The sequence below is a fragment of the Loxodonta africana genome, chromosome 4 (genome assembly GCF_030014295.1).
Source record: "Loxodonta africana isolate mLoxAfr1 chromosome 4, mLoxAfr1.hap2, whole genome shotgun sequence".
In the NCBI taxonomy this organism is placed as follows: Eukaryota; Metazoa; Chordata; class Mammalia; order Proboscidea; family Elephantidae; genus Loxodonta; species Loxodonta africana.
In genome coordinates this window covers 91,287,650-91,307,312 of record NC_087345.1, presented here as the reverse complement: position 1 = coordinate 91,307,312, position 19,663 = coordinate 91,287,650, and the positions used below count along the sequence as shown (strand labels likewise).

Genomic DNA, 19,663 nt, shown 5'->3' with positions numbered 1-19,663 from the left:
TCCCTAAGTAAGTACAGACTTTGGAAAGGAAAAGGAGTTCCACACATGTCTTTTGGTACAATTCCAGGGCACTTTTCATTGGATTTAATAACTTGCTAAAGATGATCTACCAAGGCACAAACTGTTGAAGTATGATATCACATTGGCTGTACTTGTCACTGTTTTATTTCTTTACTGAGCTTTGACCCGCTTATCCTTTCTTTTGTTTAAAGGGAACTACCGTGTGCACAGCCAGCTGCCTTCAGCTTCATAAGCGAGCAGAGAGGATTGCATCAGTTCTGGGTGATAAGGGTCATCTAAATGCAGGAGACAATGTGGTATTGCTCTATCCACCTGGTAAGCATCGGATTGGTAGACCAGACTTAAAGCTCCGTTACTAGACTACACACTATAAGAGGACAGGAGCTCGGGGCTGTCATGTGTGGCCAGGTAGGCTGTGCACTTCCCAGTTCCAGAGCAGCACCCAAATAGACAAAGGTGCAAGCCCTGCCCCCAGAGCTGTGCAATGCGAGGGCTCTGTGGGACCGTTTTGTTGTATCTACTCTTGAATCCCACCACATAGCACAGTGCCTAGCACATAAAAGGCGCTCGGTAAATGTTGAATGAGTGAATGAATGAATACTTTAGCTGCCTGCCTTTTGGGAAGCCTTAAAACAGATACTTTGTTTCTAGGAGTGTTCAGGAATGGGACAGTTTGACCCAGTTTCCAAAAGAACATTGTGCTTGAACTCTGTTGACTTAACATTCTTCATATTGTGGCTGATGTTTAGTATTCCTCTATTATTGCTATTTTCACCTTTCATGCTCTAATTCAATAACTTTTCTTAGTAAGAGGAACTCAGAATTACTTGATGATAAAACCAAAACCAAACCTATTGCCATCAAGTTAATCCTGACTCATAGTGACCCTATAGGACAGAGTAGCGCTGTCCCATAGAGTTTCCAAGGAGCATCTGGTGGATTTTAACTGCCGACCTTTTGGTTAGCAGCCGTAGCACTTCACCACTACACCACCAGGGTTTCCATTTGGTGATAGTTTGGTGTAAATATTCTCAAAAATTTCAGGTGAAATAATTGAGTTGTCCCTTCTTTTATTTCTTCCGCCATCTAACCCACTCATACATCCATTCTTCTTTTGGTCTGTTATTCCTATTACTTCATTCTACTCTGATTCTTATTAACGGTATTTTATTTACATCAATACTTTAAGATTTCTAAGAAGGTACGGGAATCCCTCCCATGGTATTCCTGTGAGATTATCTTCCATCTGTCACTTAAGAGGTGGTAATAGACCAGAGCACTTCCCGCAGAGGCCCCACCCCAGGTCCTGACATGGCAGAATCTTCATATGCTTTGCCTGCCTGAAATGTCCATCCATTGACGGGGTGCCATCTAAGAAGCCTAACTGTGCTTCACGTAGCAGCCTTCCAAATACAGAAAAATAAATCAGGTGTTCTTCGTCCCTCCTGCCCGCATTCTTTTGTTTTCCAAGTTAAACATCTGCAGTGACTATTCCTAAGTTATGGTGTCAAGACTCACTCCCATTCTCCTGGCAGTTTTCCTTGGATTCTGTTGCTGGTATGGGTTTAGCAGTCGGGAATTCAGTGGGGCTGTTACAGATACTTCCTGAAGTTTCTGGGCAACACGAATGGTTAATGCACTCAGCTGCTAACAGAAAGGCCGGCAGTTCACGTCCACCCAGAGGTGCCGCCCACCCAGAGGTGCCGCCCACCCAGAGGTGCCGCGGAAGAAAGTCCTGGCGGTCCACTCCCCAAAAACCAGCCATTGAAAACCCTGTGGGCACAGTTCTACTCGGCCACACTTGGGGTTCCCACGAGTCAGAATTAGCCCAGATGGCAACCGGTTATTACCTACAGCTCTACTTCATCCTCATAGGCACAGATGGTTGTTGTTGTTTTACCTAAATATAGTGCCACAGTTTATTCTTTTTTATTCTTATTTTTTAATTTCAACCCTTCATTCCATCCTTCAGGTATCTTTTACTTCTGACTGATTCATTGTTACTTATTCTTGACTTCTCTCTCTTTCAGTTTGTATGCTTCCTTCAGTTCCTTCTTAATTTTTAAAATTCCTTCTGCTGCTGTCTCTATTCAGTTATGGTCTAAATAAACTGGTTTGGGAAGGTCTGCCTTTTAGTTTCTCAGGGATACAAAGCAATCACAGGACCCCCCTGACGTGGTCCTCTGTGCCTTGCAGGCATCGAGTTAATTGCTGCCTTCTACGGCTGCCTGTATGCAGGGTGCATTCCTGTGACAGTCCGACCTCCCCACGCTCAGAACCTTATGGCCACCCTGCCCACTGTCCGAATGATTGTTGATGTAAGTATCAAGTGTGTCTTGTCCTCAGGTCATAAAATCAAGCTTAAGATGACTAAGGATCCTTACTAACTTTTTAGTTTTGTTGAGTCAGGAAGTCAGATTTGTCCCCTGAAATCTACCTCTTTTCCTTAATCTGGCCCAAGTGACTGTCATTATTCAGGGAGAAACTCTGGTATCATGAATGTTAAGGAGATGAAGCTATCATTAATAATTCTCCATAAAACTTTTATCTGCTATTTTTTCTGTATAGTAACCAAGGTAGCTTCATATGTCAGACTCTGAACTATCCCCAGTGTCACGTCACTTTTATTTTTGTTAGTTTTGTAAATCTGGGACAGCATTAAAAGGTGTCCAAGGGGTTGCTTTTCCTTGCCCTGGAGGCAGTAGCAGTGTCTACTGGATAAAAAAATTACATAAATCTACATTGCATCATATCCTAATGTACTTTGAAGCAAAGGGCAGTCTTGGCCAGTGTACTGTTAGGTTATAACATTGCAATTTATGTAACATTTGTTTTTCTAAGAACTGCTGCTCTGTCAGCAACTTGTGCCTGAAATACAAAAGCCATGTTCACCACAGATGATTTTAATACAAAGTTTAGTTCAGCAAAATGCCCTTGTTATGTTCTGCAAAGCAGGCCAGAAAAGCAGAGAGGGAAGTTTCTTGAAGTTGATGCAGTTGATGTGTGAAGTAGGTCACTTTGCATTTCCGTGTGTAGGTGTGCAGGAGAATTTAGTTTCTGGGAGAGCACACATCTGCATCAGTGCTCCTCAGATTCAGTATATGTTCTAGGTCTAGTAAGTTTCACTAGCCTGTGGCAAACACTAACTCCTTCAAAAATGATTATCTAACTCCCCTGATTCCCTGAGCAGCACAAAATCCATGTATTATCTTTAGGAACTCGAGAGATTGAGAGATTCTGTAATGAGATTATAACTGAAATATTTGAGACTCACTGTTGTGAATAAATCTGCCGAAATACAGTTTTGTTTCAAGTCCAGCATTCTGAGACAATAAAATGTTACACATTTCCAGAAGGAAAAACTGTCCTCTTTTGCCCCACATGCATTCTTTGAAAAACTGACACTGTCCTATCTAGTATGGCATGTGAGATGCTTTTAGGAACAGCCAGAGCCTGTGGTGTCACACTGGGGCTAAGCCTCCTGGTGCTTATTTCTCTCTGTTTGTTTTCTAGGTCAGCAAAGCAGCCTGTATTCTCACCACCCAGACGCTAACGAGGCTACTGAGATCCCGAGAGGCGGCGGCAGCTGTGGATGTGAAAACCTGGCCAGCTATCATTGACACAGGTAAAAGAGAGAGTTCTCCAGCATCACTGAAGGAGCCTGAGAAGTCCTAGCTTCTTGCACCAGAGATGTTTACACAGCTCTTACATCATAACGCATTCCACCTGCTCAGTCAGAGGCAAAATCCAGTCAACTTGTGTTACCAAAGGACTGGATAGTACCACAGCCCAGATCTAAATAACATATCACAGCACTTTTTAAACAAAAAGTGTCCTGCTATTAGCCTTGGCATCATCAAAAGGTGGTTAGTATTTTGTGTTGGATGAGACCTTGTACATGTAGGGCCTTATAGACTACTGGGAAGATCTCATTCTTGGCTTCTAGATGTGATATAGTTGAAACAACACTGATCTAGAAGTCAGAAGACTTAGGTTCTAGTTCCAGCTTTGTTACTTGCTGCCCCTATAACCTTGATGAGCTTACCCTTTCCTAAAATTCTACCTACCCCTGCCTGACTCACGTATTTGTTGAGAAGATCAAATGCAGTATTATATGAAAGACTCTGAAAACCATTAAATGCATGAATTTTAGATAGTACTTATACTGAAGAAGGGGCTAAGACATGGAGAATCAGTGATGTAGGAAAGAGTGGACTTTGGAGTCAGGCACATGGGGATTAAAATTCTGATACTTCTGTTTCTCTCTGAGTATCCTTACTACCTTGAAAAAAACTGCCTGTGAAATGGGGTTATAATAACTATTCTATGGGGTTGTGAAGATTAAATGATGTAAAGAACCTAGCGTGTAATTATTATATCTTTTATTGAGCCTTTACCATGTGCCAGTCGCTCAACATGTGCTACCTAACTTTATCCTCACAACAACCCTATTAGATAGGTGCTGTGTTTATTCTCATTTTACAGATAAGAAAACTGAGGTGTGGGAGGTTAAGTAAGTAGCAGAACTGAGATTCAAACCCAGCCAGTGAGGCTCCATCCCCAGCCTCTTTAACCATTTCCCTACCCTTTTATTTCAGTAAGTGCTATATGGTATCCATCCACCTCAGCAACATTTGTATGAATTTAAATGCAGGGATGACGTACATGTATTTGTGGCTACTGTGTGGCAGATGCTGAACTTGGTTTTTTACATGTTACTTACAGACATAAGCACAGTTATATTTAATATATAACGTGAATGAACTGTGTTGCTGTTAATGATGCAAATAGGTCTAGTATGGTTAATGGCCTCAGTCAGATTTCAGGCAGACCTGAGATGTGGGCTGTGGTACAGACAATGGGAAAGTTTCTTTAGGCACTTGAGTGATAGAAGAACCACAGTTAGAGAAAGTCATTTGTTTGACCAGAGATAGGATCAGTGGCAATGGTTGGAGCCCAATAGTACAGAATTTAAAATGCTTTCTTGATCCAGAAAGCCAAGGGAGCCCTTACGAGTTTTGAAGGAGTGTAGTCAGGGCCAGAGACATTCTTGTTTGACAGACATACAAAGCAAATTTCCAGGGGTGGGGTGGGGGGGGTAGGGGGAAGAGGGGAGCCAGTATCATAAATAAGCAAAAGAAAATAGTTCCCAGTTCTGGATTATCATTCTTAAAAATCTACTGTGTTAACGTACGTATACCGTACACTTTGGACATGTCATCAGGAAAGACCAGTTGCTAGAAAAGGGCACTGTGTTTAGTAAAGTAGAGGGTCAGCAAAAACAAGGGAAACCCTCAATAATTCGGACTGACACAATAGCCACAGCATTGGGCTCATAGGACGTACCGATGATCGTGAAGATGACGCACGGCTGGGCGATGTCTCATTCTTTTATACATATGGTTGCCATGACTTGGAGCCAACTAATAACAACCACAGCAACAAACTGTAAATAATGAACAACTTGAAACCACCACGATAACAACAGTAACTAATGCTTGTCGACCATGTACTGAGTCACGTGTTTTAAAAGTGTTTTGTGTGAACTAACTCCCCAGCAACTCTATGTGGCCAGGTATTAGTCTCATTTTAGAGAGAAGGAAACTGGGACACAAAGATGTAAAATAACTCTAGGGTCACATAGCTAATAAATGGTGGCACTGGGATTTGAATGCAGGCGGTCTGCTTCCATAGTCCATATTTTCACCTATGTTATACTACCCCTTACTAAACTTCTGTTAAATAAATTTACCTGATGCAGATCTGTTTGCTTATATTGTTCAGCAGTGTCCTCAACCCCAAACCACCTTTAGGAGTGGCATCCATGAGCTGCTTTCGCAGACTCTAAGCTTTAGCAGATCCCAGAAACTAAATTTGGCCATAGCAGAGCCACAGAAAATCAGGTGAAGAGCAGTGATTTTCATGTCCCAACATGTCTGACTTACATCGTTTTTTTTCTTTTCACTGCAGATGATTTACCCAGGAAAAGGTTACCTCAGCTCTATAAACCACCCACTCCTGAGATGTTGGCGTATCTTGATTTTAGCGTCTCCACAACTGGCATGCTTACAGGAGTGAAGGTAAAGTCATCTGGATAGATTCACACACTTGATGCTGGTAAAATGCCAGGTCTGCAAAAAATAGAGATGACCACTGTGGAAGCCACATGCTGGGCCAGGGACCAGTAGGCGGAGGATCAAGGGTCCCTGCTATATTTAAATAAAAGCATTGGCTCTTCCAGAATGAGTTATCCCAAGGAATCTGTGCTATGAAGTTTTCTGAACCTAGATAAATAAGAGTTACAGTTAAAGCCAGTGTGAAGCCATAGGTTCATGTTTCACAAAATTCACTATTGACTAAGAAACATGTTACCTTAATTTATACTTAAAGGAGTCCCTGGGTGGTGCAGATGGTTAAGTGCTTATCTACTAACTGAAAGGTTGGCATTTGAAACCCACCCAGAGGTGCCTCTGAAGACCAGCCTGGGGATCTTTCTAAAGGTCACAACCTTGAAAACCCTATGGAGCATTTCTACTCTACACACACAGAGTCGCTGTCAACTTGATGGCAACTAATGAAAACAACAACAAATTCAGACTTAGGTTAGGTTTTGAAGCAATGAAAAATATACATCATTTTGAGGAGTTTGGGGGGAATTAAAACATCAGAACTATTGGTAGAGCTGTTTTTCTGCCAATGGGATGACAGTTCCGTCCTGTTCCATGTTCCTTACTTTCCAGATGTCCCACTCTGCAGTGAACGCTCTCTGTAGAGCCATCAAGCTCCAGTGTGAGTTGTATTCTTCTCGGCAGATTGCCATCTGCCTTGACCCTTACTGTGGACTTGGCTTTGCACTCTGGTGTCTCTGCAGGTAGGAACTGAAAAGCCAAAGAAACAGAATGTGTGGGGGTATACTTTGGGGTTATAACCACCTCATCCTTCCCTTGCTTCCTTTATTTGGTAAAGTTTCAATAAAATGTTGATGTTCCTAGAATTTGTGCATCTGATGTATCTCTGATATTTGTCTAGTTTTGTTTGTATCCCCTTTTGCCTTTTCTGGTGATTTTAAACCTGATACAGAAGGGCAGTGATCTTAATCCCTGCTGTGTTCCATCCTATAATCCCCATTTTAGAAACAAAGCCAAGTAGAAGGATGAGATATTTGGATGAAATATGTCACGCTTTCACAGCTAGAACGTACCCCATAGGCTTGACAGGAAGGGATATAATGAAATGGAGTGATAGCGTGTAGATGGAAAGTAGCAGGTTTGTCCTTGCCAAGTTGCTCCTTGCAGCTTAGCAGATCCCAACTCCTTCCACTGTCTACCCAGAGAACCTTGTCTCATACCTGCATTTCCACCTCTTTCGTGGGCATCTCCACAAATGCCTCACAGACGCCTGCAATTAAACATCATCTTTCTGTGTCCCTGTCTTTTTTAGGGTAGGATCATCCACCTGGAGGCCCACACTGAAAGCTTGGGCATTGTCTTTGACTTATGGGTCTTTATGTCTCACACCCAGTGGAACATGAAGTCTTTTGATTCAGTTGTTCCTAAACGTACTTAACAATCACCTAGAGATCTTTAAAAAAGCAAAACAAACTAATGGGCCTTCTCCAGACTTAGTAAATTAGAATCCCCACAGGCAGAGCCCACAGTTTCTATACTTTTTAATAAAGAATTCCTGGGGTCCTGGTGATTCTGATCTATAGTTAAAGATTGCCAACTGTAGATTATACCTACCTTACATGACTGCCATTCCTTCCTTTTTATCCTGGCTGCACTGACAGGGCTCAGGCCCTCATAGTCTCTCACCTAGTCTATCACCACCTTTCCCACCTGCCCCTCAGCCTTCAGTCTCCTATCTCTGATCCCTCCTTTGTGTTGCTAATTTTGCCCCAGCGTAAAGCAGCAAGACTGCCTGTTGGGTTAAGTCTAAACTTCATGTGATAAGTAGGGCCCTTTCATAGTTTGCACCAGCCCCTCTGGCCTCACTTCTCATTGGTCCCGTTTATCTGTGTGCCAATGTTTCACACTGGAATACTGTTTCTGACAACCTTAAATGCACCTTGTTCTTTTATGTCTCCAGGCCTTTGTGTATACTCTTCCTCTGCCTGGAACGCCCTCACCACCATCCCCACTTCCCCAGCCACTGACCATTCCTATTCCTCCTCATGCCGCAGCACCAGTGTCACTGACTCAGCAAAGCTCCTCTCTGCCACCGGACTTCCCCAATTTGAATGAATTGCTCATTATTCTCTGATCTCAATTCCCTTCATTCATACCTCAAGTACTGCACTTACCAGAATCTGCTTTATTTTATAGTTATGTGTCTCATGGGTTGCTGAGGAACAAGATTAATGCTTAGACCCTGATATCTCATATGATCTAACGCTGTCCTGTGTACTCAGTAAATGCTTATTGAATTGCTAGTGTTCTGAAAAACATCAGGGTTCCTTGGATGAGCTAATAGTGCCAGCTCTTGCCTTTCTTCCCTGCAGTGTCTATTCAGGCCACCAGTCCATCCTGATTCCTCCTATGGAGTTAGAAAACAACCTTTTCCTCTGGCTCTCTACTGTCAACCAGTACAAAATAAGAGATACTTTCTGCTCCTACTCAGTAATGGAGCTCTGCACCAAAGGACTTGGAAACCAAGTGGAGGTGCTCAAGGTGAGAAGTGGCTACAGCAGGTAGCGAGCCCTGAGAGGTTTTAGAGAAATGGGGCAGGGCGTGGTAATATCAGAATAGGGGTTGACAGATCTGTCTGTCTTTATCTGGCCAGTCAAGCAAACGGATTTTTATAAATCTCAGAAAGTATATTTCTTCTACCTTCCTAATTTAATTTAAGCTGATTCTTACTCTATGTAATAAAAGATAAAAGAGAACTGGATTTTTTTTCCCCAATAGAAATTTGAAACCTCAGAATATTAGAGATTGGGGACTGTCCCCAAAACGAGGGTAGCTCAGTCATGTGTGTAATCAGTGGTGATATGACTGACTGACAGATGAGTAAATCAGTTGTCTTTAATAGAGAAATGGGATCTCAGGGATGAAAAAAAGAGACGAGAGATTAGATCTCCACGGTTCTAGTTTTACTCTTTTCTCAGACTCACCTCTCTATTTTGAACTAGGGAGAAACCTATGGTACACAAAAGGGGAGGAATAAAAATACATTACTAAAGAATCTAAGATTTTGAAAGAAAAAGAGAAAGAGCAGATCTACCAGTGGCTTATAATTTTAGTGGGATGTCTTGGCATTTTCTTGTTTTCCAGAAGCTTTTGTCTTGTCTTTGCTTATCTGAGGGGAGAATTCACAGTTCCTTGGCTTTTCCTGGCCAAAGAAATAGAGCAGTGGCCCTCCCTGTTCAATTACCCTGTGATCCTACTGACCTCTGCCCTTGTCCATGGGTGTCTTTACAGACCAGAGGCATCAACCTTTCCTGCATCCGGACCTGTGTGGTGGTGGCGGAGGAGCGGCCCCGCATCGCCCTCCAGCAGTCCTTCTCCAAGCTCTTTAAAGACATCGGACTGTCCCCTCGGGCCGTCAGCACCACTTTTGGATCAAGAGTCAATGTAGCAATATGTTTACAGGTGACCGTTATGAAATCTCATGTGCTAACAGATGGAAGGGGAATGCATAGTGCTTCAGAGCATAGACCCCACAGCCAGGCTGCCTGGGCAGGAGCTCCAGCTGCACCTACTTGCTGTGGAACTTTGGGCTTGTTATTTTAACTTCTCTGTACCTCATTTTGCTCATCTGTAAAATGAAGATAATACTTTGGTATCTCATAGGGTTGCTTTACAGAATCATTGAGTTACTAAATGCCAAGTATTGGGTGCAGCGTCTGGAAGACAAACTCCCATGTAAATATTTACTCTTATTAATAGTTTCATAGTCTATGCCAGTCAATCAAGAAGATTTCTAAGTTCTATTTGAATTTTTTATCCACTCTTTTTCTGTCTCTGTATTTTATATCTTTTTTGAAAAGGAAGCACAAACAAGTCTGTATTCTCTTCTCCAGTGAGATGGCAGCTTTGCCGTCTTATTCATGGTGGGTAAATCACAGAAAAGGGACTAGAACTGAGTCTGATTTTATGTAGCTCGGAGTCTAATAAGATCATGTAGGCTGAATGAGTGTGAAAGTGAAGAAGGTGATGGACACAGGTAGACACTGTCAGGTCTTCTGTGACCTGGTCAGTGACTTTCTGAGTAGCATCAAGATGCACTTACCATGGGATCCCATTGTGGCCCTTGCCCTATCGGCTTGGGCCACTGGTAGTTTTGAAGATCCTTGTGATAACATTTATTGCCTGCCTTCTCCCTGCTTTGAGTCCAGGGATAAAAATCCTCCTAAGCTCAGGAACTACAGCTCTTGTGACAAGAGGGAGGAAGAGCAGAGGGCCTACCCTTCCAAGGGAGACGGAGAGAAACGCTAGGATAAAGCCCGGCTGTGAGCTTCCGGCAATTGTTAACTGCAGCCCTGCCTCACCCGGTACAAGAGAGGATGAGTTTTCAAATTAGAGTTGGATTTTTCATGTCTGTGGCTCAGTTATCTACACTGAAACCTGTGACAGCTGGAACTTGACAGGACTGCCTTGTTTTTCCAGGTCTCAAAAGTTTTCTGCCTGTGATAGGGTACAGTCTTATCACTTTTCTATCGCTCTCTAGTAGGGGGACATATTTGGGTTTTCCTTCTCTGACAGGTTTCCGCCTTAGCAGAGGTTCTGGCTTTCACAGGTTTTACTGTATTTCTTGACTTGAAAATGTAAAATATGGAAATACAGTTAATTTAAAATTTAAACTAATAATGCGTTGATATATTTCTCTTTAGGGAACCTCAGGGCCTGATCCAACAACTGTGTACGTTGACCTGAAATCACTAAGACATGACAGGTATGGTGGGTTTGTGGGGCTCCTTCTCTGTCAGACTTCTAAGCATTGAAAGTTCTCAACCTCAAGAAAGCCAGCATTTCCCTCATTCCTTTCATGTTTGTATTTTCCAGAAAGGGGACAAGGAGAGGGAAGAAATCAGTCCTTTATTATTAATACCTGAGAAGATTTACATTTATCAGAGAAATCTTTAATTCTCATGGTTGCTGTACTATAATATTAAAATGTAATACTTAATTCCTGCCTATGTAAAAGTATTTTGTGACATTGGATATAAATTAAGCTGGAATAGATAGACTCTTTCCTCTAAGACGTTAAAAATAAAATTTGGCACTGACAAGATAAATGAGGCAGAGTAAGATTTTTGAAGCAACACTTTATCTGAACCCCATGAGCAAAAGTCTTCCTTCTCATCAGCTTAGAAGGACATTTGAGCTGTGTTACCAGGTGGACACCTGGCCTTAGGGTTCTGAGACCCTGCCCAAGCCCTGCTGACTTTGGATGTGCCCGTGCGTATAACCCACAGCACTGACCCCACCTGTACAGGTTGAGCATCTCTCTAGCACAGGAGTACTCAACCGGGAGCGATTTTTCCTCTCAGGGACAATTTGACAATGCCTGAGGGAATTTTTCGTTGTCACAATAGGGTGGGTGCTCCCGGCCTCTAGAGACCAGGGATGCTGCTAAACATCCTACAGTGCACAGACAGTCCCCACAACAAAGAGTTTTTTGGCCCAAAATGTCAGCAGTGCTGAGGTTGAGAAACCTTTCTCTAGTGTGATAAGGAGAAGCACGTTAGAGGTCTTGGAAAGCAGCGTATAGCTGTAGATGATATGGTGAATTCTTTTTCTTTTTTTAATTGTTATAAATGTGAATTCATTCTTTTAAAGGCTTGTATGTGGTAAATATTTGTTCTTCGGCAGGGTTCGTCTTGTGGAAAGGGGTGCCCCCCAGAGTTTACTCCTCTCAGAGTCTGGAAAGGTAATTTGTTCTCTTAACCATTGGGAAGGTGGCTTCTGTGGAGAAATAGCTCAATTTAAAGAAACCGGAAGCCGTGTAATATATGAGTTTTTTCTGCCCATATATTAGTCGCCAGGGCAAGACTTAAGTGAAATGTGGAGATAATTCAACAATTCCAACTTAACTAATACTTTCAAATCCGTATAGGTACATAGACAAAAAGAATACTGAATTTGAACTTTCTAAATTTTGATTTTTTTTTTTTAAATCTGGCTTACTGACAAACCAGCAGAATGTGGTTTTGATTGTATTCAAAGTAAATGAGAAATGCATAGAAAGAGCCGATTCCGTCTTTATAACCATTTAAAAAAAAAAAAAAAATCATTGCCATTGAGTTGATTCCAACTTACAGCAACCTCATGTGTTACAGATTGGAACTGCTTCATAGGTTTTCCTGGCTATAATCTTTATGGAAGCAGATTGCCAGTCCTTTCCTCTGCAGCACTGCTGGGTGGTTTTGAACCATCAACCTAGATGAGTATTTAAGAGTAAACCGTTGGCACCACCCAGGGACCTTGTAACTATTACAAGGAAGAAAATGGGGGTAACAGATTTAAGTTGGATTGGGGGTTTGTGGTTTAAGATCAGGGAAGACAGACATGTATTGAAAGAGAAATAAGGGGGAAGAGGTTAAAGATATTTGAGAATAAGATTTGTTAGATAAGAATGAGGCTTAAAAATGTTAAAGGAGAGATTTAGTGTGAACAATTTAATTTACTAAGGCTGATAGCACACCAGCACAGGCTGCCAAGATAGGCAGCTCCTGACATGCGTGGTATCTCAGGATCTCGTCTAGTGATTCTAAAAGGCAGACAGAAAATTGGGAAGAAAAAAACGGGATTCTACCTAATCTCTCCAGTGGCATATCAACACCGTGGCGAGCTCACTGCAATTTCACTCTTCCATCTGAACGCTTTAAGTGGCGTTGGATTGATTTTATTGTCTTGAAAGCCTTTATTTACGGGGCCAGCGGTGGCTCAGTGGTAGAATTCTCACCTCCATGCTGGAGACCAGAGTTGAATTCCCGGGCAGTGAACCTCATATGCAGCCGCCATCTGTCTGTCAGTGGAGGCTTGTGTGTTGCTGTGATGCTGAACAGGCTTCAGTGGAGCTTCCAGACTAAGGCAGACTAAGAGGAAAGATCTGGTGATCTACTTCCAGAAATAAGACAATAGAAACCCCAGGGATCACAATGGTTGGATCCACAGCTGATACGGGGGATGATGCAGGACAAGGTAGCGTTTTTGTTTCGTTTTGCATTTGCCTCAGTTCAGGAGTGGTACCTGGCCCAGACTCTAGGGCCAGGGGACAGGATGTCTTTCAGGATCTTGGAGACATGGATATCTTTCCGTTCTCCCGCAGAAGTTCCTTTAACTCCAGCACGAGCTGTCTGCTAGAGTGGGGTCTCTCGAGCTGCTTCTTCCTTGAGATTTTAAATGTCTATACTCAAATAATTATTGTAGGGCTCCTAAGTAACCCCATACTTTAGAAACCTAGGATAAGGAAAGCGGTTTAGGAGGACAGAGTAGGGTAAACAGAGAGGCCTTTCTTTTGTTAGACCTGGGATCATTCTTCCTTTTCCCTCCTGAGGAAGATCCCGGGGATGCGATGTCTTTCAGGATCGTGGAGTCATAGCTGGCTTTCCGTTCACCTGCAGAAGCTCCTTTAACTCTAGCGTGAGCTGTCTGCTGGAGTGAGGTCTCTTGAGCTGCTCCCCTCCAGCTGCCTTTTCTGTTATAAAGGAGTTTACTGCTTTTGCCTCAGTGAATGAAATATATCATGAAAAAGGGAAGTTATGTGGGTATCTTACAAAATTCTTGCTGTTCCAATGCTGTTCTGCATTTTTCTCGTCCCTCTGAAGAGATGGTAAGTGGCTCCCTGTTTTATTTTTGAGGATGAATCTCACTACACCTCTGAGCAGACTGAGCAGTGAAAGCAAAAGAGGCGTTTTGCTAGCATCCCTCAGGGTGGCTGCTGTGATGGCCACTGCACTTGACTCCTGCCCTTTGGGCCATCCCCTCACTTCCACATGGCTGGGCATTTCCTCAAGGCCATTAGATTCACTTGAACACAGTCTTTGTGTTTACCCTTTGATTTTTAGATTTTACCTGGAGTGAAAGTGGTTATTGTTAATCCTGAGACCAAAGGACCTGTTGGAGATTCTCACCTGGGAGAGGTCTGTATGATTTTCATTTTTACTCTGAAAAGTCAGCAGTGAAACATTTTAGGGTTCACATTCTAGAAATCGGTGAAACTGTAGATTGAATTTTCTCCCCCACTGTGAATAGAGTTTTAATCTTTCTCTGGAACTGAAATGGACAGAAGGGGAAGATTGAGACAGGGATCAAGAGAAGATTCAGACACCCAAACTACAAACAGCCCCCGATTTGTCAACGGACGTTCCTTTAGCTGAAGAGGAAAATGGATAGGTTGTACCCATTCCACCTCATGGTTTAAGGGACAGAACTTAAAGGAGCCACAAGTATAACATGTTTTTTAATTCATGTTTGTATTAGTATAAACATGTTTTAAAATACTTCACTCCTACCCTCTCTGCCCCCGCCCCCACCCCACCCCCGCCACCGCACTCCCCAGTCTTTGATGCTTCATCCTATAGCTGAACAGGAGGACTTTGTAATGGAGTCAGATGGTCTGGACTCTGCCAGTAACCAGCTTCTCAGTACTGAGCAAGTTACTTAACTTCTTTGAGTCTCAGTTTCTTCATCCACAAAATGGGGATAATAATAGCACCTACCAAGTAGAATCGTTGTGACAGTTAAATGCATCAGTGCCTGTGCCTGTAACTCACATGGAACAGTCACTGTCACCTAGTGAGTGTTATCAGTGACTTCTAGCTGTTGTTCTTATCACAGTTAGCTATTACTATGTGTACACTGTAAATTTAAATACCCTCTAGTATTTTCTTGAGGGCTTTATACCACAGTTTCAGAAGCACTGAAATGAACCCTTAGTGCATTTGTGAGACTCTGGGTGAGGATGAGAAATGAGCCAGGAGGCAGTGTAGGAGCGTGGTTCTGAGCAGGGCCTGGAACCACACTGATGTGGGTATGAATCTCCTAGTGTCTACATCTTAGGCAAGTTACTTCACTTCCTGTTTTTCATCTGTCAGATGGGAGTAACAGTAGTGCACATCATAGAATCGACAGCGATACGGCACGTGAAGGTACTTAGTGTCCAGAACATAGTAAACACTGGCTACATCTTAGCTGCCTTTATTACTGCACTTGTGATGGTGGTGTGGTCATGTGATGTTAACATAAAAATGAGATTAAAGAATAAAAATAATCTGTCCCAAGAGAAGTGAATTGACGTGAATATATGTTCCTGGTGAAATGTGACCAGTGCCTGTCTCTCTTTGTAGATTTGGGTGAACAGTCCCCACACAGCCAGTGGTTATTACACCATCTATGATAGCGAGACTCTTCAAGCTGATCATTTCAACACTCGCCTCAGCTTTGGGGACGCTGCGCAGACACTCTGGGCTCGAACAGGATACCTGGGGTTTGTCCGCAGGACGGAGCTCACAGCGGCCACTGGAGGTATCTTCCACAGCAGCGCCTCCCCGTGGTTGTGTTTGTGTTTCAGCCAGCATCAGTGGCTGGCCTCTTTCATCCTGCCTTTGGTTTGTGGAGTATGTGTATTTAGTTATTTCCTCCTATGGTTCTTGAACCCATATGTTACTTTACATTCGTCTGAGCTAACACTTTACCCATAAGAAGTATCTAGGAGGTAAGCTTTCTGGTGCTTGAGGAGTGCGTAGGAGGTGAGCACTCTGGTCATGAGGAGAATGTAGGAAGTAAGCTTTCTGGCCTGTAAGGAGTATGTAGGAAGTAAGCTCCTTTGCCCATGGAGAGTGTCCAGGAGATAAACTCTCTGGCCCTTGAGGAGTGTGTAGGAGGTAAGCTATCTGGCCCATGAGCAGTATCTGGGAGGTAAGCTCTCCAGCATGTGAGGAATATCTAGTTGGTAAGCTATCTGGCTCATGAGGAGTATCTAGGAGGTAAGCTCTCAGGGCTGCTTTATCATCATCCCTGAACTGTGGGTTAGATCAGCTGGGCAGCCAGAGAGCTGTGCCTGATGGTGCGGAACACAGACCCTCAGCCCTACAAGCCTAACTCCAAACCCTGAACAAGCTCCTGGGACAGCTGTTGACAGGTTTTAGCTCTTCGCCCCTGCACACCTAACCTCTGAGAGGGGGTGTCAGTTCTAAGGATCCATCTTGCTGAAGTGCTCTGGCCCCTTGGTGTCTCTTCTTGGATGCAGGACTACTTTTTGGCAAGGCTCTGATGTCAGGCTTCCCTCCAATCATCCTCTGCCCAGTTGATTTCCATGGCCTCACTGCTGTGTACTTTCAGCCTGCCTTCCTGACTAGCATTCATAGCCATTTTAAAAAATATCTAACACTAACCATCTCATGTACTTTAAGAACTAAAACAAAGAACTAACTGGACTTTCAAGGTCTGCATCAGACTGCATCATTTCTTCATGGCTCCATTCTGACCAGTGTCCTTAGTGTCTCCATATTTCCTTGGTGGGGAGGGGGCCAGTGGAGAAGACACAACAGCCCTAGTCAGGCACCCTGAGTTTGAAGCCTGCCTCTGCCATTAGCTGTGTGACCTTGAGCACTCACCTAACCACTTAGCTTCCTGCCTGGAAAATGGGAGATAATGGCTCCTGCCTCATGAAAATTACGTGAGATTAAATGATACAATGCATTTAGAGGCCTACAACAGTGCCTGGCACATAATAAGCCCCCATGAGACGTTAACTGCTGTTTCTGTTGGTTTTTTTCTTTTCAGCCTTTAGTAGCATTCCCAGATGAAGATGCCTATAAGCAACTTTTGCAGGACCGCCTTATTCCTCTTTCCCCAACTGTTTCTGTCACTTCGTTTTGCTAAATTTTTTTGAAATCTACCTTTTCCAGAACATATTGAATTTAGTAGACCTAGCAGGATCGTCTCCATTGTTTGAAATGCAGTACCTATAAGCACCGTGTAGCCTTGTGTATACAGCATGTTCATAAAATCTTTAAAAAAAAAAAAAAACATACAGGATGAAATTTCTGCCAGATGACAAACCTAGTAATAACCAGGACTAATCTTTCCGTGTTCTATAATCCTACTTCTTAAAGCTAGATTCCTTGAAGATGTCTAGACACAATGACATGCATTCGCCTCCTCTTTCTGCTCCCAGGCCCTCTCTCTTCTCCCCCTACCCACAATCATCTGGCAAATTCCTCCTTATCCTTAAAGGTCAGCCCTGGCTTCAGCTCCTTCCTGGAGCCTTCCCGGAACCATGAATGGGGCTCGGCGAATGGCCTCTACTCCTCAGCGCCTCACATATGCTCCTGTCCCTGGGCTCCTACAGTGCAGTGGCATGCCCACTTGTGTCTGTCTCTCAGTAGAATGTCGGTGTCTGCAGACCAGGAATCGTATTTTGTCATCTCTGCGTCCCCAACCACTTACTGGCACACAGTAGTAATAACAGTTAATATTTCTGACTGCTTACAATGTGCCAGGCACCATAGTGCCTACCTTACGTGAACTATCTCATGTAATCTTCACAGCAGCATTTCTTAATACTCCTTTCTTACAGACAGGGAAGCAAAATTTAATTTGCCCAAAGTTACATAACTAGTGAGTAGTGGAGCCAGGTGATGTGTTGGGCAGTCTGAACCCTGAGCTCTTAACTCTGACATTATATTGCTGTTGTACGTGTCTGATGAACCACGTTGCTCTCCTCTTCTCTCTGCTAGAGCGTCATGATGCATTATATGTAGTGGGAGCTCTGGATGAAACACTGGAGCTGAGAGGATTGCGATACCACCCGATCGATATTGAGACCTCGGTGTCTCGGATCCACAGGAGCATTGCCGAATGGTAAATTCCCTAGCACAGAATGTGCTTCCCACCTGAGCTTAGTAGTAATTAATACTGATCTAATTAGTCAGCCATCTGTACCAAATACCCACCTACACACACAAGATTCCAAGGGGAGTAAGAAAATAAGTAGACCCTGATTCTTGTCTTGGGCATGCAGTCTGCCTTTTCCCAGGAGCCAGACAAGGCCGTGGAGATACTTAGACAGGGTCTACAGACCCTCTATGGACCAGAGTCATTTTTAATGATAAAAAACAAAACAGTTGCCATCTAATCACTTTCGACTCATGGCGACTCCATGTATATTAAGAATAGAACTGTGTTCCCTAGGATTTTCAATGGCTGATTTTTTGGAAGTAGATCACCAGGTGTTTCTTCTGAGCTGTCTCTGGGTGGACTCGAACCTCCAGCCTTTTGGTTAGTAGCCAAGAGTGTTAACCCATGTGTACCACTCAGAGACTTCTTTTTCAGAGTCTTATAAATGGAAGGAACCTAACAGACCATTTGCTTGCAGAAAGTCAGTATAGCATGGTGAAAAGAACCATGACCTTAAGGTCACAGACTCAGCTTAAAGGCCCAGCTCTCCACATAGATGGCTTTCCTCATCTGTAAGACAGTCTCCCTGCTACTTCCTGGCTCTCTGGAGAATCAGATGAGGCTGTGCTTTATAAACTGTTAAACAGATGGAAGGGATTATTATTATCTCATCCAATTTGCCTTTCACTGCTGGAATTCCCCCTATATTTCCCCTGATAAAGGATCATCTGACTTCACATTAACTTAAAATTCCCCCCTCTGTATTTTTACCCATGGTTTTCATTTCAGATTCTTAACTACACAGAATTCATCCAGTTTCTTTTCTACAAATTTAAGTTTGTGTGTCCTTCCTCAGTTTTATTTTTTTTTCCATTCTAATAGCCACCGTTCTCTCATGCTTTCCAGAAGCTTCTTTGTCTGAGATGTTCTCTCCTTGATCAGAGTCTCCCCCAGACCTGAGCAAATGCCTAAAATGCCCAGGAGGTATAAGCAATGCACAGAAGTTGGATGCCATGATTACCCTCTAATTCCTGACACTTGACTTTTAATGCAACCAAGTACTATATTCATTTTTCTTTAATGACTGGAATCTCTTTTTTGAAAAGCCGTTTAACACTACATCCGAAGTCAAGTCACACTTTCTAATCCAGCAGTCCCGCTCAGCGTGAGGCAGCATCCTTCCTGGTGGCACTATTACACCATTGGTGATGCATTCGTGTGGGGCACTGAGAGCTCAGATGAGTCAGGGGGACGCCCCTCCCAGTAGGTCGAAGAATGTTATCTTAGTCAAAGCTTTTATACTGCAAATAACAGAAACTGTGTTCAGAAGAGTTTAAGCAAACGAAAGAGTTAATGGAAAGAATTCCTGGCTAGCTCAGAGGATCCGAAACTATTCTAACTGGATCCTTGGAAAGCTTGGAACAGGGGCAGGAAGGTCTTAGCAACCACCGTCCTCTCTCGCTTTTTTGCTGTTCTCTGAGCACCCACTTCATTCTTTCTCTCCCTGAAGAACCATTCTCTGCACTTCTCTGCACACCTGGCTGCCCCAGAATTGTCAGATCCGTATGTCCTCAGTTCTAGTAATCATCTAACAACTTTCAGTCCCACTTCTAAACTCCCAGGAGATTTTGAATGGTCCAGCTTGGGTCATTTGTCTAATCAGCTGTGACCATAGGGGCAGGGTCATCTATGACAGACATGGCTACTGGCTTACTGGTTGGAACCCAGTGGAGAAGGCAGTTTCAGGGAAATGGGGGTAGGTCTTGGGCAGGGCAGATACTGTAAAAATGCTCAGT

At 43.3% G+C, this 19,663-nt stretch overlaps 1 protein-coding gene across 4 annotated transcripts in view; it reads left to right on the top strand.

Moving 5' to 3' along the window:
- Positions 1-19,663, top strand: part of DIP2B (disco interacting protein 2 homolog B) — a 267,785-nt gene that overhangs the window by 200,642 nt on the left and 47,480 nt on the right. For 3 of the 4 annotated variants that reach the window (XR_010321855.1, XM_064284237.1, XM_064284236.1), the window contains 12 exons: positions 213-336; positions 2,218-2,339; positions 3,535-3,646; positions 5,992-6,101; positions 6,762-6,892; positions 8,522-8,690; positions 9,441-9,611; positions 10,853-10,914; positions 11,835-11,892; positions 14,033-14,107; positions 15,314-15,491; positions 17,708-17,831. Coding sequence is in view for 3 of the 4 variants with exons in the window: in XM_064284237.1 (XP_064140307.1) it covers positions 213-336; positions 2,218-2,339; positions 3,535-3,646; positions 5,992-6,101; positions 6,762-6,892; positions 8,522-8,690; positions 9,441-9,611; positions 10,853-10,914; positions 11,835-11,892; positions 14,033-14,107; positions 15,314-15,491; positions 17,708-17,831 (1,436 nt within the window). In the remaining variant the exon portion in view is untranslated. Of the gene's footprint in view, positions 1-212; positions 337-2,217; positions 2,340-3,534; positions 3,647-5,991; positions 6,102-6,761; positions 6,893-8,521; positions 8,691-9,440; positions 9,612-10,852; positions 10,915-11,834; positions 11,893-14,032; positions 14,108-15,313; positions 15,492-17,707; positions 19,660-19,663 lie in introns of those variants that run through there. The other variant, XM_064284238.1, reaches the window with a different exon arrangement.